We start from the raw sequence: 22,916 nt of genomic DNA, 5'->3' as shown, positions 1-22,916 counted from the left end.
GGACAGATTTCTCTGTAATCATTTGCATTGAACAAAGCATTCTCCACTTGCCTGTTCAGGAAACCCTTGGCAGATGAATTTCAGAACTCTTACTACTTGCCCTGGTTGTTCAGAGGTCTCTTTATTTCCTCACAAGCATACACAACAACTGAACAGGACTTCCACACTGTGGGCTCTGCAGGAAGCAATGCAACGTTTTGAGTTGCACGAGGAAAGGATGGGATAAAGCAGGTAACAGCAGCCTCACAGTGCTCCACTCCCAACTGGATTGCTCCTTACCATACACATCTAGCAGTGAAGAGCTGCAATGCAGCTGTCTTGTATTTTTAAATCCATGTATTAGGGGATTATAGAAATCCAGTGTTTTATTCCTCTTTTGAGTCTCCATTTCTTCAGCATGTCACACGTGTGGCACTTGGCTTTCTGTGAGGTGGTGTCAGTCAAGATCATGTTTCTAAATGTTGTGATTTTGCTATCTTGACTTCCAGCTGAGCCACATCTCTGCTGTGAGACTGATTGCGTCTTCTTTTTGCAAGGCCTTAAGTCCATCTGGGTGACACTGAGGAAATGAGGCATGAGTTTAAGGTGCAGCAGCAACAACTCCTTTAATAACTGTTTGTATAGCAACTCTGCAGGAAAAGAACTTTTATTCTTTAGCACAGTTCATGTCCAAGTGAAAAACCTAAAGAGATTGATCTCATTCTCAAGTGTCCATTATGTACAGTACTTCTGCAGAGGAACTCCACAGAAAATTGGTTCTGTCATGGGTTTCCTTGGGGCTCTAGCAAGATGATGAAGTTATTCCCAGATGGGTGACTCCTTGTCAGATGGTGAATTACACTGATGAAATGGATCCGTGATTTGTAACAAAATCTGGATTGCAGGAAACTTTTTGCCTAACTTCACAGGGACAGTAACTATTATTTTCCTAATTCAGTTTGACCAAGTCTTTGCTCACCTTGGTAACAGTTATAAATATTCTTTGAATTCAGACATGTAAGCCAAGCTGTTTAAGGTGCCACACATTCCTCAGGAAGGGCACAGTGGGGCCTCATGTGACAGCCCCACTTCCACTGCTGGGGTGATGAAGAGGCAGTGACTGCTCAGAGATGTGCTTTCATTGTAGTGATGAAGGTTTTGGCTTGCTCTGCTCTCCCCAAAGCCAAGAGAAGGGTGTCAACACCCATCTTCTCTTGTAACCTACTCACACGGTCAAACTCCTCCTCCAGAGCCAGCGCTGGCTCCTTACACGAGCTCCTCACAGTCCAGTGCTCTGAAGCAGCTTTGCTCAGCTCCATGGCTGCACAGAATGCCTGGGAGCATTGGGGGGAGGGAGGGTGGTACAGCAACATGAGAATCAAAAAAACAAATAAACCATTAAAAAAGAAGGGGTTTTGAGGCCGGGCAGGAGGTGCTGCTCTATCGGAAGAGGCGGTAGAGCCGCGGGAGCCGCCCGTCCTTGCTGGAAAGGGCAGCCTGGATGTGCTCATATGTGGGCAGATCTGTCAGGTCACCCAGGGCAGCCACTGCTGGCTTCTTATGCAGCATCTTAGTCACCACCCTCTTGATATCAGTGGGTTTCACCTGACCTGCAGATGGAAAAAAGGCAGAGCTGTGACACCTCCATTGTGAACAGCACAAAGCAGCTTTAGGCCGATGCTCAGAAAACCAACTCCATATCTTCTCTACCATGATTCTCATCTTTCCTTCCTTCTGACTAAAATAAACCTTGTGTTAGCTTGAAAGCAATTAACCTCAGTGTGAAATGTATTTCTGTAGTATTTTTGCCCCCAGGTTTTCAGAGGTAATTCAACAGTGCTACAAGAATGTTTTAACTGTACCTACAGTTCCCTCACAGCAAGGCAAAGCATTGTCTACTCACTGATGAGGGCACAGAGCTCATGAGGTAGCTTCCTTGTGTTTGTTGCCAAAACCTGCCTCCCCACATCTTCAAAGATCACTGGCCGAGACTCCAGGTTCATCATGAGCATGGACTTGAGCTGTGTCTTTGCTCTCTCAAGTTCTACCTGTGAATGAGCAGGAAACAAAAAATTCTGGTTGCTGCTCTGTAGTACAAGGTAACACAGAAAAGTTCTGCAGACACCTCTCTCTTCGTATTCTTTTACAGAAATATGTAATAAAATTATCTATAAAAATCCATTCTAGCACAGTCAATGCAACGCATTCACAGAATCCCAGACTGCATTGGGTTGGAAGGGGCCTTAAAGCTCATCCACTTGCACCCCCTGCCATGGGCAGGGACACCTTCCACTATCCCAGGTTGCTCCAAGCCCTGTCCAGCCTGGCCTTGGACACTTCCAGGGATTATTTCAGCTCAAAGACCACGTGCAAACTCAAATGTGCTACTGACCTCTCCCACTGCTCCTGCCATGAGGATGAATTCCCTGGTGATGATTTCCACCATCTCCCGAACCTGGGGAAAACAGATCATGGAAGGAAGATCAGAACAATGCTCCTTGTGTCCACAGAACTCCCTGGTACTGAGTGATGAGGATACTGTTTAAGGACTCCTGTCTTTGAGTACCTGTTTTGGATCTGCACTGGCATGGATACACAGGAGACCTGTGTCCTCATAGCTGTGGTGGTAAGAGGTGGCATTGTACATCCAGTGGTGCCTGTGAGTGCACAAAACAGTATTTTAAAATTTAAAACCCAGAATTTACAATGTAAAAATAAGACACAGACAGTGAGCATCCTCCTAGTGCATTTTCAGGATTCTTAGCAGTGCAATGAGATTTGTCAATCCCTGCCTCTGACAATTTGTGCATGTGGCACCTACTCCCTTTTCTCCACCTTGAGACCAATCCCAGGACAATACAGAGCCAACCCTGTTAATACTCCCTGATTAAAGCATGGACAGGACTAGTGGAAGAACACAAATTTCCTGGTCACTTCTGCCTTTTACTTTCACCCTCTCAAAATGCCGACTGACACGCCAGTCCCACGTTCCAAGCAGAATAAACTGATGTAAAAACTGGTGGGGTTTGCTTTTTTTTCCATGTAAACCTGCTACAGGACTGTTTCTGCCACCCCTTAAACAGCAAGACAAACCAACCTGTTGAGCACATTGAGGTACAGCCGGGTGAACATGCCCTTGCCAGGCCCTCCAGCTGAAAAAGAGCCACCACCTCCCATCATCATGTTCAGCACCGCAAAAGGAATGAAATCGTCCTCCTGGATGGGAACAAAAAACTCAGGTACTGACAGAGCTCCCAAGGTGAGTGAAGCACAGCACACAAGCAGTGTGAAGGTCTTCAGGAAAATGTCATGGAAAATGCTGCTTGTTTTTATGTGCAGCAGCAAAAATGTCAGTGTTTGTGTAAGGAATCAGTGTTCCTGGGAGTCTCCAAGTACAGGGCATGCAAAATGAAGATTTTAGGTTAATACTTACTAAAAACGAGCAGCTTTCTAACCCAATCATGATGTGGGTGAGCTCTGGGATGGGAGTAGGGCCCAGACTCACATCTGACATGTCTTTTTCAACCTGTGGGAAAGGCACACAAATTATCAACACCAATTTTCACAGCTGTTGCACCCAGTTTGAATCATTCCAAATAATTACCATGCCACCCAATTAACAGCTATCACAGCCAGTTTGGGCTCATACTCATGAAATGTAACTTAAGAAAAGCAAAAGCCTGTAGAGAAATCAGCAAATCCCAGCAAGGTGCTGGATGCCACCTCCACCATGTACCTTGATGATGCCTCCGGTGTACTGAGCCACGGACCTGTCCACGGCCCTGCCCTGCCCAGAGCCCCACACGGGCTGCACCCCCAGCAGGTATTTCCTGGCACACTCCACCAGGTGCTCGTGCTCAATCCCCACCCCAGCCAGCACCATCCTGTCTGGGGTGTAGTAACTGCTCAGGTATGAGTGCAGCACGTCCCGGTCGATTTTGTCCGTGTTCTCCACGGGGCAGAACCTATTCAGTCCCACTGTGTTGTCTCTGAAGGCTGCCTAAAAGGGAACAGACACATTAAAATCACAAAGATCACTTCATTTTTCCCCAAACCCCTCTCTAAACCTCTTTTTGCTTTGGAATTAACCCACGTCTGAGAGAGGAAAAGCTGAGCATTATTTCACTATTGTCAGTGCAACTCAGTAACATTTTGTCACCCACATCAACAAAAGGAAGTTACAGATAGTTATTTTTTAGTTTGGGTTAGAATCTTCCACATGTGGAGAATGCTGGATTTCAAAGAGACAGCCAAATTCTCCCACCACAGAAACTGAATAAGAAAACATCTGGTTTTAGAACAGTCTAAAATAAACCCTGAAGCAGCCAAAAACCCGTGAGGTTTCTCTAATGCAGCAGGAGGCTGCGTGCAGGGTGGAATTCCCAGTGTGTTACCGCGTGGATCATTTCTGTGAGGAGAGGCTCTGGGTCAGGTCTCATGCTCAGATCCTCCAGCTCAAACCTTATGGCCATTCGGGTCATCTCAATTTCTTCATCTGCAATGAAACAAAGCAAAGGATGGCAACCCCTCCACAAAACACCCAGCTGCTGCAAGGTCACTTCTGAGAGAATTCTGAGCTCTTAAGAGCAAGCCACGTGTTGGAAATGTGGTTTTTTTTTGAGGCAGAGGATTGTGTTTCCAGACCTGATAACCTGGGCTGGAGTGTTACATCAGCCAGCAAATTGACCACGGTGTCCAGGCCTCTGGCATCAGCAGACACTGCATACATGATGGTGTCCCTGCAACACAAAAACCAGGTTCTGCGCTGAGAAGTCATTTCTGGGGTCATTCAGTGTCATCTCAGTATCAGGAAATCACAGATTAAGCTGTTTTAATCATCAAATGCTTCTGAAATGAAATACATCTGAATTTTATAGCACTTTCAGGCCCACTTTTGTAGCTTCCCAGCAGCACAAACAGATTTCTAATGCTTAGAAATAAAACGTGGCTTTTCTTGCCCCACGCCAGAAAGAGATTCAAAGTGCTACAACACCCAGGTAACAGCAGGAGAAGCAGCACCCCACCTCGATGCCTGGCAGTCACAAATGCCTCCATGTTTCTCTAAGGTGAGGAGAATTTCGTCTTTGCTGCCAAACTGAGCTGTGGACTGAGGAAGAAGATACCAGTGTTATTGATTAGTAAAGCAACAACTGTTTATAACCCTTCAGTGTAACCTAGAGCATCTTCTACATTCTTTCAGTCAAATAGCTTGATCACTACACGCCGGCCTTGGAGGTGAAACCACAAAGACCTCCAAAATATAACTACAACCATTAATATAGTCACGATAATTAGTGAGCAATTAAGATTCTGTGGCTCTATCAATGTTGTCAGCACTGTTTTTAACAGCTCAAGTGCAGAGAGCCCTGCGGGTCAGGCCCTCCCTGGCTGCTCTCCCCCACTGCCCCTGCACATCTGGGGAGCCCAGGGCAGCACTCACAGAGAACGCCAGTTTCTCCAAGAAGTGGGAGATCCCGCTGAGGTATTTCGCTTCGTGTCTTGATCCCGAATTTACCAGAACTGGGGGAAAGAAGAGAATAAACCAGCAGGACTTTCACACACCCTCAGTCCTCACAAGCAGAGCCGCGGCTCGGGGGGAGCTGAGGTGACACCGGTGTCCCCGGGCCCGGCCGGTACTCACTGCCCACGGTGCAGAACTGCCCGAACTTGTTCTGGGAGGCCACGCGGAGCCCGTTCTCCAGCACCGTCACCCGCGTCTCGAAGCGCTCCCGGCTCTCGGCGGCCGCGAACACGGCCTTGGGCACGCCGGGCAGCGGGCACGTCAGCGACACGCTGGGGTACGCGCCCCCGCCGCTGTAGCTCCGGCCGGCCGCCAGCCCGCACCTGCGGGACACCGAGACACCGTCACGGGCTGCGGCCGCACCGTGCTCCGCCAACGCCGGTACCGAGAGTCGATCCCCGCCCAGACCGGGTCCCGAGCGCTGCGGACCCTCCCCGCAGCTGTCCCCAGCGCCGTGCCCCCCCCCGCGCCGTGCCGGGGCCGCGCTCACCGCCGGGCCGGGCCGCAGGCACCGCGCCGCAGCCACGCCATGGCCGCCGCCATCTTGCCCCCACCGGGAGCGCGGGGTCAGGGGGCGGGGCTGCGCCTCGGGGGCGGGGCGAGGGCGGGGCCGCGATTGGGCGCGGCGGCTGCAGCCGTGCGTTCATTGGTCCGCACCGAGGGGAGGCCCCGCCCCCCCCCGCTCTGGGGCGGCCCTGGCGGCGGCGCCGCTGCCGGTGGCGGAACCGCTGCCGGGGGCCCCGGCCGAGCCCAACCCCTTCTCCTTCTGCGAGTTCGTCCGCTCCAAGTCCCGCGGCGGCACGCAGGTAAGGCCCTGGGCGGCAGCGCGGCCGGGATCCCTCGCGTCAAGACGCTCACCTCAGCCCCGCTGTCCCCTCCGCAGGCGGCTTGGCCCGGGCCCGTCGTGCCCGCGCTGCCCGCAGAGTCGGGGGACGAGCAGCAGGAGGAGGAGGAGGAGGAGGAGGAGGAGGAATGGAGCGAGAGCTACCAGCCGCTGGCCGTGGAGCAGGCCCACCTGAGCGCGGCCCCGCTCGGAGCCCCCCCGGAGCCGGCCCCGCTCCCCCCGGGGCAGCCGAGCTACGAGCAGGTGAGCGCTGCCCGCCCCCCCGGCACCTTCCTCAGGCAGAGCAGCTCCGAGCCGGGCGCTGGGCTCTTACACAGCTCGGCCTCACAGCCTGCTGCCACCGAGAGATGCTGAGGAACAGAATTAAGGCTGGAAATGTGCTTTTCAACATGAGCAGGTCCGGTAGTTTCTCTGTCCTGCTGCCCTGCGCATGACCCGGGTGACTTCCTCGTGCTCCTGCCCCTTCAGGTCATGTTTATTTAACATTAGTTAGTCACATTTGCACTGGTGGTTCAGTGCCACGTTCCTGTGCCCCACAGTGGTTTCCAGATGGGTAAACTGAAGGTAAAATTAAGCTTGAATGTATTAGAAAGTGCAAGGATTTCCAGTATTAAAGCTGAATATTCTGTTACTCATCTTGGATTGTTGGTCATGTTGTGAAAATGCACCTCAATCCTAATAATAATTTTTTATTTCTTTTTTTTTAGCTAAAAGAAGAGAATGCTATTTTAAGAAGCAAGATCAATAAGCTTCAGATTCTGTCTGAAACTCAAGCAGACAAGTGCGTGAGAATAATTAAATTTCCTTATAACATGAAACCATGAGATTCTTGATCCTTCCCCAGAATTTCCTTACTAAAGTATTTAATGGTACAGATGCTTATTGTGTGCCATCTCTTATTTTATTTTAGAATGAGGGAGCTTGAGAAGAAGCTTGAGGAAAACAAAATCAAAGAAGAAAAAGAAGCACAGGATTTGGAAGCAATAGTGCAGCATGTGGAGCAGAATCTCCAGCTGATGACTGTAAGAGATGGCTTTAGGTTTAGATCAGATATCAGGAAGAAAATGTCCCCTGTGAGGGGGGGGAGGTTCTGCAGATCTCAGAAAGGAGCAGTGAGGAAAGAAGGAGGGAGCTGTTCCTACCTTCTGAAACATTCAGAACATGGCATGGTGTAACACAAACCATATCCCTCCAAGTTCTGTGCTGGAATCACTCATTCCCACGTAGCTCAAGCTGCCTGATTTATCCTCAGCATGCTGTGGTTTCAGTAATCTCTGTTCTGTTGCAGAAACGGGCTGCCAAAGCTGAGAACAGCGCTGCCAAACTGAGACAGGAAAATGCACAGCTCCAGGTACAGAGCAGCATTGCTGGGGCTGCAGGGATGCATCTCAGAATTGAACCAGTGGAAAGGATATTGCACAGGTTTTGCAGTCTCTGAGGAAAATGTTGGGTGTGTTTTCAGGTTCAGTAAAGGTTTGTGAGGGCCTGGATGGTGCCAGACTCTTCAGTGGTGTGCCCAGTTACAGGATGAGGAGCAATGGCCAGAAACTGAGGAAGAACTTCTTTCCATGGAGGGTGGCAGAGCCCTGGAGCAAACTGTCCAGGGAATGCATGGAGTTTCCCTCTCTGGAGACATCCAAACCCACCTGGAAATGTTCCTGTGTCACCTGCCCCAGGTGACACTGCCTTGGCAAAGGGGTTGGACTGGATACATCCAGAGGCCCTAATGATTCTGTGGTTCTGGAAGACACTCCCTCCAGGCAGTCTGGTTATGGGATCTAGTCACTATTTATCATATTGGTTTATTGTATTCGCTATCTCTGTGTTAGTTAATTATTACATTCCACACCCATAAACTGCTGTGTGAACGCATCCATTAGCTGTAGAGTATCTGCTGGAGTTCTGGGGTTGTTTCACACGGATTTTGCCCCTTCCTTCCAGGCTGAGCTGAGGAATTCCAGGCTGGAGAACGAGGCGCTGCGGGCGGGCCAGGGATTGGCCGCGGTCAAGCAGAACGCGGAGGTGGCTCTGCAGCACCTGCTGCAGGTCACAACCAGCTCCCAAGCATCCATCAGGTGAGCTGGGCTGGGAAAACCCTCCTGACACCCTCCCAGGCACTGGGCTCACAATAAACATCCTCTGTGGGTTTTTCAGGATTGAAATCCAGGGGTTTGTGTTGTGTGCCAGAGGAGCTACTCCATGTTCTTACCTGTGATGCGTTTTTCTCCAAGTGTAGGTAGTAAAAATAGGTGGAAAGTTGGAGTTTCTGAGTTTCCAGTCCTGATAAAATGCTGCTTGATAAATCACAGAATGTGGGAAAACTCCCAAAACTGCCTGGCTGCCCATCCCCACAGCTAACACTGCATCTCTCCCATTCCAGGCAGCTGCTCTCTGGAGCAGAATCCCTGCAGCTCGTCGCTGATCTCCTGAAATCCATAGACAGAATCTCTGAGGTGTCAGAGGATGGACAGTGAGTGACTCACACAACACAAGGACTTTGTTTTCATATGGAAACCATTACTAAAAAGTGAATTTTTGATACTTGGCCTCATTTTGACGCTCCAAACTGCAAACCTGCCTTCTCCATCCCTTCCCGCGGTGCAGCCACAGCCAACGGATCCCTAAACCCGGAGTGGATCAGAGCACAGCCCTGTTCCTGCTGGGCTGGGACCGCGGCCCCTTCTCCCCGCGCACCCCACAATTCCCGGTTTCGGCTGGGGCTCTCGTTGCCATTCAGTGCTCTGGCAGTGGAGCGGGAAAAGCCCGTGGGCCGGCCGGCGGTGGCCCTGTCCCGGTGCCGCTGTGGGCCCTGTCCCGGTGCCGTGCTGTCCCGGTGCCGTGCTGTCCCGGTGCCGTGCTGTCCCGGTGCCGTGCTGTCCCGGTGCCGTGCTGTCCCGGTGCCGCTGTGGGCCGTGTCCCGGTGCCGCGGTCCCGTTCAAGGCCCAGCCCGGCGCGGTCTCCGCGGGCTCCGGTCCCGCCCCTGGCCTTGCACGTGCGGCGGGCGCCGCCCGGATTGGCTGCGCGGTGTCACGTGCCGATCAGCTGACCCGCGACCGTAGCAGCGATTGGCGGAGCGGGGGGCGGGGCCCCGGGAGCAGCGGTGCCGCCATGTCCGCCGGGCCGGGCCGGGCCGGGCCCCGCCGCTCCCCCCAGGGCCTCGGCCTCGGTGCGGGGCGGGAGAAGATCCGCGGGGAGATCGAGCAGCTGGAGCGCAGCCTGCAGCCCGGCGGGGCCGACATCCAGCTGTCCCCGTCCGGCTCCAGCCTCAGCTCCGGTACGGGTTCGGGGGTCTCGGGGCGCTCCCCGGGCAGCCTCCGGTACCGGCGCTTTGCCCGTTCCCTTTGCACCCAGATACCGCCAGCAGTGAAATCCTGGGGCCTCGGCGGGCCTCGCAAACTGCTGTGTGAGCCGCAGCATCCCCCGGCGCTCCTGCTCCTCCTGCAGCTGGTTTTGCAGGGCCGGGAGGGGCGGGCGGCTCTGTCCGGACAGGCTGCCCCGCTCGGCTCCGTCTGACTTATGTCGGGGGGCTCCTGCTGCTGACTCTGTGCTTCTCCTGGCTTGGAATGTTCGCTTGGCTGCACTCCCCGGAGCCTCTCGTGTGCAGAACCACGATTCAGCTTTGCTGTAGTTACCCAGAGTTGCTCTTGTTTCCTTCTCCAGAACAAAAACAACAAAAAAAGCATAACTGGAGTTTAAATACACCGTTTAGTTGACAACGTTGTCGGTATCCAAAGCCACTGATGGTCATGTCTGAGACCTCTCTTGTGCTTTTTCCTCTGTGCTTTAATTGAAAAGATTTGGGTTTAAAGCTTTCCTTTTATCCCACTACAATCAGCATTTTTTGTATTTTGTTTGTCTAGCAGATGGTGATGATGAAGAAAATGATGATGATGAAGATTCTCATGCTGAAATGGTAACTGTTGTCTCTTTAAGTATATAATTCCAGCTGTCTATTAAAGGGAACGGGAGGAAGGGAAACCTCACCCTGCTCCTGGGAAGTCCAGGCAATTGCCTTGGCTTTGTGCTCAGTAAAACCTGAATTTTGGGCATTCCTGCCCAGGACTTTGTTATTCAGTGTCAGAGATTTGTTCATGTGCCAGAGTCGGAGCTCTGTGTCCCTGCACTCCCCACAGGCTGTGGGTGCACAGAGGGTTCAGCTGAGGATGTGCTGAGTTAAAGAACTGATTGTTACAGACCTGCTTTTCATTGTTTTTTCCCTAAATGCCTTATTTGCCTCAAGGAAGTGGAAATAGGAGAAGACAGCAGTGATGATGATGATGAAGATGATATTGAAAGCCTGCCCCAGGATCCAGAAACCTGCCTGCAGATGAACCATGTGTACCAGGAAGTTATCAAGGAAAAGATTGAGGAAGTGGAGCTGCTCATAGCACAAAACAAAGAAGAGCAGGTGAGCAAAGCAGGAGTGAAATGCTCATTTCTGTGCTTTTCTGTGTTGCCATTTGCAATCCTGCCTTCCCCTCAAGCCCAGTGGTTTACTTAACTGATGATTCCTTGCTTTCTTACAATGAAAAAATGGGTATTTTACGTTGGGACAAGTTAGTATTTTATTGATCTTTTTTGTCATCTGCACTGTGCAAACTCAGGAAGTTCCAAATCCTGCCTTTACCTCCTGCACTGATTTTGTACTGATTTGCAGATTTGAACTCTGCATGGGCTGTTGTGAGGGTTCAGCCACTGCTCTCTGAAATCAGGAATTTGGAGGAGACACTGATGCTGTTCAATTCATTCTTGTATTGCAGAAGGAAATCATGTGGGAGCTTGAAGGTACAAAAACAGCCAAGGCAGGAGATGGCAGAAATCTACCAGCAAATGTGTTTTTAGGTCATTTTATGAAGCCATACTTTAAGGATAAAGTAACAGGAGTTGTAAGTAAATATAAGCAGCTTCCAGGCTGATGTGTTTTCAGTGATGGATGGGCATTGTAATGTGTTTAAACTGTTCTCATTTCAGGGGTGTAAGAATGTCACTCCTCAGCCTGAAACCTTTTTCCTCTCACTTGTCACTCTCCCTCTTTTGGAAATGTTTGTTCAGCCCTGTGAGTTCTGGGGAGTGGAATTGCAGTCACCAGGGGCTTGAATGTTCTTGGGTTTAATTTAACTTTAATTGTCTTCATTTCCACCACCCAATTCCATGCTGCTGTTTAAAGCACTTACTGAAATCTGATTGTCTGTGAAACTGAGTTTTCTGAGATTTTCTGTATTTTAGTTTTTATATTTTCTGAAGCAATTATTACTACTTTTTTTTCCATGTGTTTTTAAAAGGCCATCAGCAAAAGGAGATCTTGGCTTTTTGTGGTTGCCAAGAATCAACTATCATCATCCATATATTAATATATTCAAGCAGTTACTATTAATATTTCCATTTCAATGATGTAGCTGTGAGCTCTTGCTAACAAAGGTAACTAAGCAGTGTGAGTGTGACAGTTTGCACAAGTTTGAGTTTCCACTTGTTTTTGTAGCAGTTCATGCTGGAGTTTTAAGAAGAAACAGCAATTTTGTCTGACTCTCAGTGTATCTAACCCTTCTAATCCTCATCAGGGCCCTCCTTCCAATGAAGATGCCAAGGAAAAGGCAGCTCAGGGCATAAAATCCTTTGAACAGCTGCATTCAACCAAGTGTAAGTCAGTCTGAGTGCGCTTCTGTGTTCTAGAAGAGCTATAACATGTATATATTCATATAGCAAATGTATGTATTCCTATTATTTTGTGTGTGTGTGTGCTCCTGTTTGCAGTTAAACATCAACACCTCTGACTGACGCACAAAAAAGTCGTTAAAAGGGAATGGGGTGCTCTATAAATTATTTCAATGAGTCATTAATGACTCCTTTTTGATTTGTTCTGCTGCATCAGCTCTTGTGAGCACTCCTAAACCAAGTAAGGTGGTGCAAGGGTAGTACCCAGATGAGGGAAGTTGAAGGGACACGTGCAGCTCCAGATGCTCACAGGGTGATTCCTTTATTGGGGTCTCTTTGGAGATCTCAATAAAACTGTGCCAGAGGCTGTGCATTGCCCAAGTCTGACACAGTGTTGGTTATTTAGGCAGGGAATCTCACTGCAGAGCTGGAGGACATTCCCAGGGTTGCTGGGAGCCGTGGGTGTCTCCTGGCAGTGGTTTTGCACTGATGTCTGGCTGCTCCCCTGTGCTTTAGGGAAAACTGGAGAGAAGATGCTGCTGCAGAAATCTGTGGTGAGCGACCGCCTGCAGCGCCTGCTCCAGCCCAAGCTGCTCAAGTGAGTACTGCCCAAAAGTCCTCTTTTCTCCTGCTGAAAACATTGCATGGGAGAGGAGGAGAAGGGAGATGTGGAGATCTCACCTTTCTCCAGCAAGTTCTTGTGTTAATTGCTTGTGTTTGTGGGATTTTACAGCCATCTATTTCTTCCCATTGGCACTGTGGTGTAACTTAAAATACTTTGTAGGGCTTGAAGCTGAATTTGTAATATGTAGTGAAGCTTAATGGTGTGTCCAGCAAGGGATTGCTTTGCTGGGGCTGGCACAGTCTTCATGGCTGTTGTAATCATTGGTTCTCTGTGTAAACACCAAAAGGGTTTATCTGAAACCTGTTGCGGGTCAGGGATTGCATTGAAGGGGCAAAAACATGGCAATGAGTGTGCCCTGTGAGTAAACCTGGGAGAAGAGTTTTGTGTGGAAATGAACTTGAAGCGGGGAGTGATAGTGGTGGGGAAGGTGTCCCTGATGAACATCTTCTGGTGCCATTGACCTCATTCCCATCTAGCCTATTAAGTAGTGATAAAAATGTCTTTGAACAGGTTGAGTTATTGGAATCAGAAACTGGAGAAAGTCAAGACTGAAACAGAAAAACAGATCTTGGAAAAGCAAATCAAAGACTTGGAGAGAGAAATAGAGGCAATAAAGTAAGAAGTCTTTCTGTGTTCTTGGTGAAAAATGAAATGTCTTAGAGTTTAGCTCTAAGAGTTCCCTCCTTCTAGATGGGTCATTGGTGTTGGGTTGTAAAAAATTTAGGTGTGGTTGTGGCTCTGCCTGCAGCTCTCTCATCTCCACATTTTACTAAGAAATGTGTTTGGGTTTTGATACACAAAGTGTAGTGCCTGCATCCAGTTTAGAGGTGCTGCTTTAAATGGTTCTTACTTTAGCAACAAAGGAGCAGAGCTCTGGGTTTTTTTGTATTTTTGAGCTTTTGCTGATGAACAAATCTAGAGCAGTGTATTTGGACATGGCATTAATTGTTTCTCCTGCTAATCTGAGTGCTCAGTTCTTGTGGAAGTCAGGAATAGGTGGGGGGGAATGGGATGAGGAAGGATCAAGAAGACAAAGTGTTTCATTAACCATTTAATACGACTCTTTCTTCTTCTTTGTACCTTCTACTTTAGCCAACTCCCAGAAAGTGACTTAATAGGAAACAGATTTGATGAGCATGACTGGGACAAAATTTCAAACATCCATGTGAGTTGGGGGAACAGCTTTTTTTATTACAGCTGTTTTATTGCTTCTGATATCTGTGTCCTTCCTCTTGAGAATCGTCTGATCTGGTTTGCATCCAGTGTTTCCATCTTGCGTTTCTCCAAGTTGGCTGTTAAGTAATCTCAACTTGTTAAATTTGATGATTTAATTCTGGGAAACTTGGCAGTAAGACATATCTGGAATGCAAAATACTGTTTTTCCTGTTTGTCCAGGTGCCTTAATGAAACTGCAGCTATGAAACTAAACATATTTTTGTTGTTTCTTTTAGTTTGATGGACAACGTAGCTCAGAAGAACTGAAGAAGTTTTGGCAAAATTGTGAGCATCCAAGCATCAACAAAAAGGAATGGACTGAGGAGGAAATAGAGAAGCTGAAGCAGATAGCTGCTAAACACAACTACATGGACTGGCAGACCATTGCCCAGGAGCTGGGGGTAAGGTCTGAGCTGCCAGGTTGGTTCATTCTGGCTTTACTCTGCCTCTTGTCAGGTTTAAAAAACAATGTTAATACTAATTCACTGTTAATTAATGATACCTGAGGAGTGTCCAAGAACAGTACCAAGAAGGTTTGATACTTTAGCTTTTCCCTCTTGCTTTTTGTCCTCCTAAATAACCAGTTATCTGCTTCTCTTTGTTTTCCTTGTATTAAGACAAACAGGACACCTTTCCAGTGCTTGCAGAAATACCAAATCTATAACAAAGATTTAAAAAGGAAAGAATGGACCAAGCATGAAGATGAGATGCTTTTAGAGCTTGTTCAAGAGATGAGAGTGGGAAGCCATATCCCATACAAGAAAAGTAAGTGACCCACAGGTGACAAAGCTGTCATTCACCTGGAATGCTTCACTCTCCCATTCTCTTTTCTTTGGTGGAAGCTGTGATCTCTGCCTTTCCTGTACATATCTGGAAGTTTCATTATATCAGCAAGAACTTAGTATCTTTTGGAACCTTTATCTGTATTGGAAAATTGGCTGAAACTGGCTGAGCACCATTTTTTAAGAGATTAAAGTGCTTCTTATGGCAATCACTAATTGCAACTGTTAACCAGATAAAGGAAGAAGCATTAATTACTACAGAGTTAAATAAACCTTTTCATTTCCAGTTGCTTATTACATGGAAGGAAGAGATTCTGCTCAGCTGATTTACCGCTGGACGAAGAGTGTGGACCCCAGCTTGAAGAAAGGACCCTGGACACCAGAGGAAGATGCTGTAAGTTCCATTCTCTGGGCCTGGAATTGCAGGGTGGGAATGTTGGACTGCTGGGGTGTGGCATGGCTGTAGATCTGAGCTTTAGCAGTGGCACAGAGGAGGGTAAAACAGACCAAGGTGGGCACTTTACAGCTCAAGAGGGCTTAGAAGCTTCTAGTTTTGTCCAGAGATTTGCACAGGAAACAAACAGAACTGCTGCTGTCTCAGGCCCATTAGGGTTGCTACTGGTGAGGATTTGAGCTCTTGCTCTGTCTGGTGCACACAGATGCTGATGGCTGCAGTTAAGAAGTATGGGGAGAAGGACTGGTACAAAATCCGGACAGAAGTGCCGGGCAGGAGCGACGCCCAGTGCCGGGGCCGGTGAGTTCAGGCACCCGCCCCTGAAATAAGGGAAAGCTCTGGTTAGCAATGCTGGTTTTCTTCAGCCTTGGAGTGCAGTGAAGATCTGATTTTCACAAGCAGGATTGAATATTCCTGACTGTAATGTTTTCATTTTGAAGGTATTTAAAAGCTTTGCACTGGGATGTAAAGAAAGGCAGGTGGAGTTTGGAGGAAGAGGAGAAGCTGATTGAACTCGTTCAGAAGCATGGCCTGGGTAGGTGTTTCTGTGGTTTAATCTATAGAAGTTTAGAGATGTCATTGAGGTTTTCTCTTCTTTCACTGTGAGTCCTGCAAGCTCTGCTTTGTACTGATGATTGCAACATCTTTGTATTGTGTGTTACGGGTATTAAGGGTCTGAGATCCATTCATGCAGTGACTCTGTCTCTTATCCAGGGAAATGTATAACAAGTGTGTAATGGCTGCATTGAAAGGCCTCTTGCTCAGTTTGTGGCAGAAATAAAAGTGTTCTGCGTCCTTTTCAGGTCATTGGACTAAAATAGCTTCAGAGCTGCCACATCGGACTGGCTCCCAATGCCTGAGCAAGTGGAAAATCATAATTGGCTCTAAGGTATTGTGGAAATCCTGCTGTGTCACAGTGTCATCTCTTCAATTAAGTTTCTCTAAACTAAAAGTGGAATCCTGTGAAATCAGTAAAAAATTGACATTGATTTCACACAATCAAGGTTTTTGTTGTGGATTTCACAGTTTATTTTTTTGGTGGGTAAAGCAGCCTTTGTTCTGAAGGGCTGAAGTTAATTTGCTATATATTTGTATATTATCCAGAGTTCTTTCCCGCCTTGAAATGCCTGTAAGGATGGGATATATGTAGGTTTTCATGTCTGTACCTCATGAGTTGCCAGTTTTGATCCCAGGCACTCAAGAAATTCTGGCTGCTTAAGACTATATTGAAGATGGTCTTGTTTCAAAAATCTCATTTCCTTTGGAAAAGGAAACTTCCTGATTTGAGAGAGTTGCAAGCCGGGGTGAACACTGACTAAAACTTGTGTGTGCTTGTTTTTCCAAGAGGAAAAGATCTAGGGCGACCAAACGACGCAACGGTGAGGAGAGCTCTAGCCTGTCAGAGAGCAGCAGTGAGGACATGGAGCTGGACCTGACAGACTGCACAGATGAGGAGGTGACCAGAACCACCAGGAAGGAGTGTGCAATCCCCAGCATTGACCTGTGGATACCAACAGGGACAGACATACAGGAGGCAGCCAGAGAGAGATACCAAATCCAATCCCTCCTCTCTGCTGCAAGGGCTGGCGCAGGGAGCAGCTGCAGTGACATTCCAAGGGCAGGATGTGATGGAGACGAAGCTGTTGATAAATCATGTGAGCTGAACACCCTGCTGAGGGGCATTGCACAGCCCTATTCCACAGATGTGCTGGTGAAGAATGCAGAAGAAGTGATAGCCAAGGTGAGCTGGGATGGGAACTTGGATCAGAAGTTAGAAGGGAAGTGCAGCTGCTGCAGAAAGGGCAGGATGTGATGAACAGATAACATCTTGCTGTTCATTCCCTTGTTAAATCAAAAAATGTGAAGATAATTACCCAGTCAATTCTGGTTTTTGGTAGATCCCTCACAAAAGCTTTTATGAAATAGGCATTTGGTGTTGTGATGATGCACAAGGATTAAAAGTAAAGGTCTTCAAAGTTGATTCCATTTAATAAGATACCTTCAACAGCAGGAATGTTGAAAACTTGTACCTGTTGTGCAAATCCAATGCAAATAATTTTCTTGGAGTGACTTTCCCTTCTGTCTTTTCTTGTGTGCTTTCATCTTCAGGCTTCCCAGTGTGGAAAAGAAGTGTTGCAGGTTAGCCTGGAGGATGTGAGAACAATATTAAGGAATAACACGAGATTCCAGAGGAAACTGGTGAGTGCCTCTTGTGTCTTGTCTGCTTTTGTGACGTGAGCACTACCAGGCTGTGCTTTGTAGGAATTAATTTTTATATAATTATAGATCTTGCACTGTAATCCCAAGAGGAAAACTCACAGTTTTTTGCCCTAACTGCCCCATGAATGTTTTGTCCTGGGATTAATGGCAGAACCTTCCTAATGGGAACTCTTAATTGTGTGTTTTTTCATGCATGGCAATTAAAGATGCTAAAACCTCCTGCCAGCCTTTTAGCCAAGCCCCCTGGAGTGGGTGCAGATGCTGACCAGGATGTCCAGGAGCTGCAGGAGCTGCCAGGGAGAGTTCGGTACCAGGTCAGGGAGCACTGGAAGAGGCTGAACCTGGACAGGAAGCTGCTGATGGCAGTGACCCCTTGGGTGGGCAATGTGCTGCTGCCCTGCACCTTGCAGGCTGGGAGGAGAAAAGGTATTGGAGACCCATCCTACCTTTGTCCCTACTTTCTGATGTCTCCTGAGTGAATTCCCAGCTGATTTTGATGTTGGATTTCTTTCCAGCTGCTGCTATTCACAACAATAAGTCAGTTGGTCTCACCAGCACGCCCCTGTTTGCACTGCTCATTCAGGCAAGTTTTGCTGTCTTAATAGCATTACCTGCTTTCCAACAGTGGGTTTCTTTATTTCTCAGTATTTGAGGCTTAAATAAATGGTTTATCTTTGTTTCTTAAAAAAATAATCTAATTATTGGACTAACCTGCCTTCATGGTTTGCATATGAAATATCTTAAATAAGTCCTGCATCGAAAGTCTGATCCTGCCAGGGCTTTTTCTGTAAGTGTAAAATATCCCCACAATCTGTGAAGTGTGTCCCCTCTATCTTGCTTTGTCACTGACCCCACCAAAACATTTTTGTTCTCCATCAAGTGTTAATGAAGCTCTCACCTTGCAGCTCTTCCAGATTGACACCAAAGGCTGTATGAAGATTATTAAGGAGAGGAGGCTGAGGCAGTTGGAGCTACATAAGGCTAATGCAAGGAGCCCTCAGCAGGTATTGTGTTTTTAAGCTTTTCCCATTGAAGTCTTGACTAAAATAAGCACTTTCATTGTGTGGCCACACAGTTTGTATGTGTGTTAGCAGTTTGTTTTGGTTCAGAGGAAGAATAAAATGCTGGCTGTACGGCCATTTGTTCAGGAGGTGGCAGATGTGGGTTTGATTCACATATGTGCTGTTTTAATGATCTTTAAATTTATCAGAAATATAATTTAATATACTTTTTTTTACAGGCTTCCCAAAATACGAAGACTTCTTCAGGTACCTACCAGAACATTTATTTTTATGATGTACAAGAACTTCCACATAATTCATCACTGTTACATTAATAACCAGTTTAACTAAAGGAGAACTTTGGGGACAAACGTGTATTGTCATGCTCATTTTTGCTAGCTCTTGGATCTTTAAGCATGTTCCCCTTTGTTAAAGACTGAAAAAAACCCTGGAGGGCTGGGGAGCCAGTGGCACTGGACCAGTTCAGTGGGGTGTTAAGGTACCATTGCTGGCCCATCTCTGATTTCTGGGGGCAGTTACCCCTTGTTCAGTTGTCAGGACATGGCTTGATTAAATCAGGACTGTAGTGTTGTAGGAATTCTCACAAACAGGAATTTTGACACATTCCTTGATGTTTAATGAGAAATGGCTTCTGGAAATATTGTTCATTCACTGTCACTTTATGTCCTCTCCTCTGCAGGCAACTCATCCCAAGCTTGTTCTCAGAGGAATTCCCAACAGGGCAATCCGAAGGGTGCTGTCAGGAGACAATCTGCTGTGAGAGCACGGGACACTCCCACTGATGCCTGGGAGAGCTGTGCCCCAGCTGGGCAGGGAGCTCCCCCAGCCCAGTGGCAAAGGCAGAAGCCTAAAACTGTCTCACAATTGCTGTGGGAGAAGCGTTTAAAGGAGTCCCAGGCCAAGAACGTCATGCAGAGGACAGTGCTGCTTGCCCCACAGCAGAGGCCAGCCAGCCTGCTGCCTGCTCTTGTCACTCCACAGGCTGCTTCTCCCGGGGTTCCCAACAGCATCCTGCCCTTCAGGTGGGTTGTGACTGCCCAGGCTCTGTTCCCCTGCGATGTGCAGGCTGTGGTGGGTGTTCCCCAGGTAATGCCAGCTGCTGATGGGAGAAATCAGTTTCAGACAACTGTGATTTCCAATGGCAATGTCTGTGCTTTGGGAGAGACTCCTGTACCAGCTGGAGCAAATCTGCCTCACCCCAGCAGTGCAGAGACAAAAGGACCAAGTTCCCAGCTGAAAGGAGTTCCTCTGGGAAAGGCAGCTGACCAGTGCACAGTTCTCTTACCTGTGGCCTCAGGGAGTCCTGGATGCACCACATCCACCATTTCTGCTGTAACCCCTGTGTGTTCAGGTGGCTCCTCCACGGCTCCAGACTCCTTTGCAGCTCCAGCTGCCAGCCCAGTCCTGTGTGCCGTGGTGCTGCCCCAGACACAGCTCCCTGCCAGCACTCAGGGCTCTGTTTCCCAGCCTGTGCCCAGTCTCACCAGCTTGGGAAGGAGCAGTGACTCCATCACAACAAACAGGTCATCCTTCAACCCAGACAGCATCAGGAAACGGGCTGTGCTCTGTCCAGGAGCTGCAGCTCCTCACAACAATGTCCCAGGGAGCTCTGGTTGCTCTCGTGCCCAGGCACTGAGGAACAGACCCATTGCCTCCAAACCACCGAGTGCCAACGTCCCCCCCCAACCAAGCACTTCAAATGCAGAGAAGAATCTCCTTGACTTCAGCCTGATCTCTCTGGAGGACGAGGGGCTGGTGAAGGAGTGGCTGAGTGGGAAACAAGGTGTTCAGGTGCCATCACTGCAGACCAGGCTGCCTTATCTGCCACCTTTCCTCTGCAGCATAAAAACCCTCTCAAAGCTCCTTGTGCAGAAAGCAGCTCTGGAAGAGCAAGCAGCCTCTCTCCTGCCCTCTGAAGCCAGTGGGGATGAGAGCACTGGGGATGTTTTCCACGCTATTGGAGAACTGGTGCAGCAGAAACTGGGTGATAACCCTGCTTACCTCTTGCTGAAAGCCAGATTCCTGGCAGCCTTCACACTCCCAGCTGTCCTGGCAACTCTGCCTCCTCCCAAAGTGACAACAACTCTGTCAGCTGGCGTGAAGCAACATGAGGAGAGTGATGACGAGTGGCAGAGTGAGAAAGAAGTGTCTGAGGAAGAGAGTTGTGGGAAAAAATTAACAGGAGTACGAGAGGACTGGAGACTTAAGGATGAGCCTGGAGACAAAAATGCTGATTTACTAAATCAGGTAAAACAGATTCCAGGGGCTAAAAGCAGAAAATTACTGCCAGATAAATATTGCAATGGAATCTAGGGGGAAGCCCCCACTGTTCTTAAGTGTAGCAGAGATTTGGTCCTTTTGAATAAACACAGTTCTACAGCTGATGAAGGGAAAAGCTCTGCAGCTCAGCTGGGAGGGTGAAAACCCCTGGCTTAGGTAGCACCTTAAACTTGCCATGACAGTTCCCAGAAGTGGGCATCAAAGCTCCCTTCACCTTTCTTTTCCCCCAGTTTATAATCTGCTGCCCTGGCTCTTGCATTTTTTAAATCAGGCCTTTGTTTTCACTCTGTAAATTGGTATTTTGTGCCTTGTCTGACATTGGTAACAGAATGTTGTCCCATGCTTCAGTTTGAAGGTAAATGAAAGATTGTTTCAGAAATTTTGCTGAGCTGCCTGAATCAGAAGGGTGGCTGAAGGGGTTATTTGTAATTCTCATGGTGTTGATCATCTCCTGCTTCTGTTGCAGGGCATGAGGGCTGAGGAGAGCCCTGCTCAGTCTGCCTTGGGCTCCTGCACTGACGAGGATGATGCCAGAGCTCCCCAGCTCAGGAGAAGTACCCGCCTCAGGAAGAGGAGGAGGAGGATATGAGAAGGAAATGTGTCAGTAGCTCCTCAGTGGTTTGTACATCTTGCTGAGAAGCTGAACCACATTTGTCTGTGGTTCAGCTCAGACAGTGAATCATGACCCCAGGAAAGGACTGAAATGATGTCTGCTCTTGTTCCCTGAGGACACAGAGTTCTACAGTCACCATCAATCACAGCCTAAGGCTGGTAACATTTTGGGGAGAGGGAAAGTTGATGTCTCTATGATAAAATTATGTATAAACTCATGAAATTCAAACAACTGGCAGCCTTTCAGTTCATGCCCTGAACCATACTTAGTACGCACCTAGTTGGTAGCACTCTACAGACTTGACAGTGGAGTTTTCCTTTAATACTTCATCTTTGAGCAGCTTGGTGGGGTTTGGGGTTTATTTCCCCTATTTGGCTTCATTTCTGTACAGTTATAACAGCTCATCTTCTGCAGGGTGCAAATGGGTGATGTCCTAATACCTGCTGAGGCCTTTGGTGCACTGGATGGAATGAACATGAAAAGTGTTTGATTCACATGGTTGTCAGATGAGACTGATTGAGGTTTTTTTTTTTCTTGAAAATACATTTTAGGAACTCCAAAAAATGTAACTTCCCTGTAAAAATGCTGTGACTGATAGGAGCTGTTTGTGCTTTGTTACAGGGGTCACTGGAGTGAGCTCTGCCTGCATGGCAGAAGGAGATAATCTTTGCATTGTTCACTTTTACCACCTCCAATGCTTACTTGATGGACCTGGGGAAGAGGAAAATGCTGGATTGATTTTCCCATCCCTCAACAAAATCTGCATCTGTAGGCAAGGTGTAAAAATGAAGGAAACTGTCTGGAGGGAAATCTTTCAGGCACAGACTTCTGCTCTTTCAAACTCCCACCTGCCATAGATGCTGAGGGGGAATATTGCTTGAAATCCGGGGAAACGAGTAATGGTGGTTATTTATTTCCTTCTTGTGTTAGCCCCTATTTATGTAAATGTTTATCCCTGTTCAGAATATGTTAATTGGGTGTTTTTTAGTGCTGTGACAGTGGCTTTGCTTGGTAACTGACTGAATACTGTGGAATAAGCAGCACATTAATTTTGTATCAAAATGACTCTAAGTATTTGTTGAAATACAGATGTTTTATTTTTCTCACTTAAAAATTACTGATGTGTTCTGTGTGGGTTTTTTTTCCTGGTAAATAGTGCTTTTAATAATGTGTGTATGAGAGTGATTGCTAATGAGAAAAATGAAGTTTTCAGGCTGCATGAAAACCAGGGAAAATGGGGAGAATGAATATTCATGTGCCTAAAACTGCAGGATTGAATTAGGATTCTTTCTTGATTCTTCCACAGCCTGCCCTGTACAGACATCACAAATCACTTTAAAAAAACTTGTTTCTTCATTTATAACCCAGCAATTTCTGTCTCACAGAGAGGTGCAAGGTTAACTGAGGCAAAGCTGATAAAATCTAGAGGGAAAGTGCTGTGAAAGCTTCATTCCCCTGCACTGACTGAACTTCCCTGAGTGTAGTGGGGAGTTTGAGCTTTTCCACAAGGGCTCTTCAGACAGAGCTGGGGACAGAGGGTCACTGGGTGCCAGTGTTGCTATAATTTGGTGTCAAGACTTTATGGAACAATAGGAATGATTGTGGAAGGCTCTCTTCTTAGCAATGTACTCTTCTTTCCATAGGCCACTATAGATAGCAGTTTTCCAGGAAATTCAGCTGTGGCAGGAGCTGCTGCACAGCTGTGCCTG

General features: G+C 47.8%; 3 protein-coding genes across 7 annotated transcripts; 2 read left to right on the top strand and 1 right to left on the bottom strand.

Annotated features, from left to right (window-relative positions):
* Window positions 1–100: 100 nt before the first annotated feature.
* Window positions 101–6,031, bottom strand: PMPCA (peptidase, mitochondrial processing subunit alpha). The gene is made up of 13 exons (XM_005529201.3): window positions 5,991–6,031; window positions 5,621–5,823; window positions 5,420–5,499; window positions 5,004–5,086; window positions 4,624–4,718; window positions 4,374–4,474; window positions 3,716–3,979; window positions 3,413–3,505; window positions 3,077–3,195; window positions 2,546–2,636; window positions 2,372–2,434; window positions 1,883–2,027; window positions 101–1,589 (listed from the first exon to the last, which is right to left on the bottom strand). Exons 1-13 carry the CDS (start codon window positions 6,029–6,031, stop codon window positions 1,420–1,422), a joined length of 1,548 nt encoding a protein of 515 aa, XP_005529258.2. The 3' UTR covers window positions 101–1,419.
* On the top strand, window positions 6,030–8,881 carry ENTR1 (endosome associated trafficking regulator 1). Its single transcript, XM_005529261.3, has 8 exons — window positions 6,030–6,066; window positions 6,167–6,306; window positions 6,384–6,587; window positions 7,052–7,125; window positions 7,255–7,366; window positions 7,633–7,695; window positions 8,286–8,419; window positions 8,725–8,881. Exons 1-8 carry the CDS (start codon window positions 6,030–6,032, stop codon window positions 8,816–8,818), a joined length of 858 nt encoding a protein of 285 aa, XP_005529318.2. The 3' UTR covers window positions 8,819–8,881.
* Window positions 8,882–9,002: 121 nt separating this feature from the next.
* SNAPC4 (small nuclear RNA activating complex polypeptide 4) lies at window positions 9,003–22,314 on the top strand. Of its 5 annotated transcripts, none has more exons than XR_015774367.1 (23): window positions 9,003–9,618; window positions 10,205–10,257; window positions 10,585–10,752; window positions 11,105–11,230; window positions 11,903–11,981; window positions 12,513–12,594; window positions 13,132–13,236; window positions 13,714–13,786; window positions 14,073–14,237; window positions 14,454–14,601; window positions 14,906–15,012; window positions 15,278–15,372; window positions 15,513–15,607; window positions 15,876–15,961; window positions 16,418–16,813; window positions 17,182–17,271; window positions 17,499–17,718; window positions 17,808–17,875; window positions 18,198–18,296; window positions 18,533–18,560; window positions 18,994–20,561; window positions 21,061–21,365; window positions 21,829–22,314. XR_015774367.1 is itself a non-coding variant. In XM_088065636.1 (23 exons), the coding sequence occupies exons 1-22, from the start codon at window positions 9,453–9,455 to the stop codon at window positions 21,181–21,183; spliced, it is 4,137 nt and encodes a 1,378-aa protein (XP_087921762.1). In that variant the 5' UTR covers window positions 9,003–9,452; the 3' UTR covers window positions 21,184–21,194; window positions 21,829–22,314. The 5 variants fall into 5 exon arrangements, 4 of the variants coding, with proteins under 4 accessions (XP_087921762.1, XP_087921761.1, XP_087921765.1 ...); XM_088065636.1 differs by having other exon boundaries at window positions 10,208–10,257; window positions 21,061–21,194; XM_088065635.1 differs by having other exon boundaries at window positions 21,061–21,194.
* The last annotated feature ends 602 nt before the right edge of the window (window positions 22,315–22,916 follow it).

This window comes from Pseudopodoces humilis, chromosome 22, assembly GCF_049639895.1.
Source record: "Pseudopodoces humilis isolate 2021_Gansu_Grassland_sample_001 chromosome 22, ASM4963989v1, whole genome shotgun sequence".
In the NCBI taxonomy this organism is placed as follows: Eukaryota; Metazoa; Chordata; class Aves; order Passeriformes; family Paridae; genus Pseudopodoces; species Pseudopodoces humilis.
The sequence above is the reverse complement of the archived record's forward strand: the minus strand, read 5'-3'. Positions and strand labels throughout refer to the sequence as shown.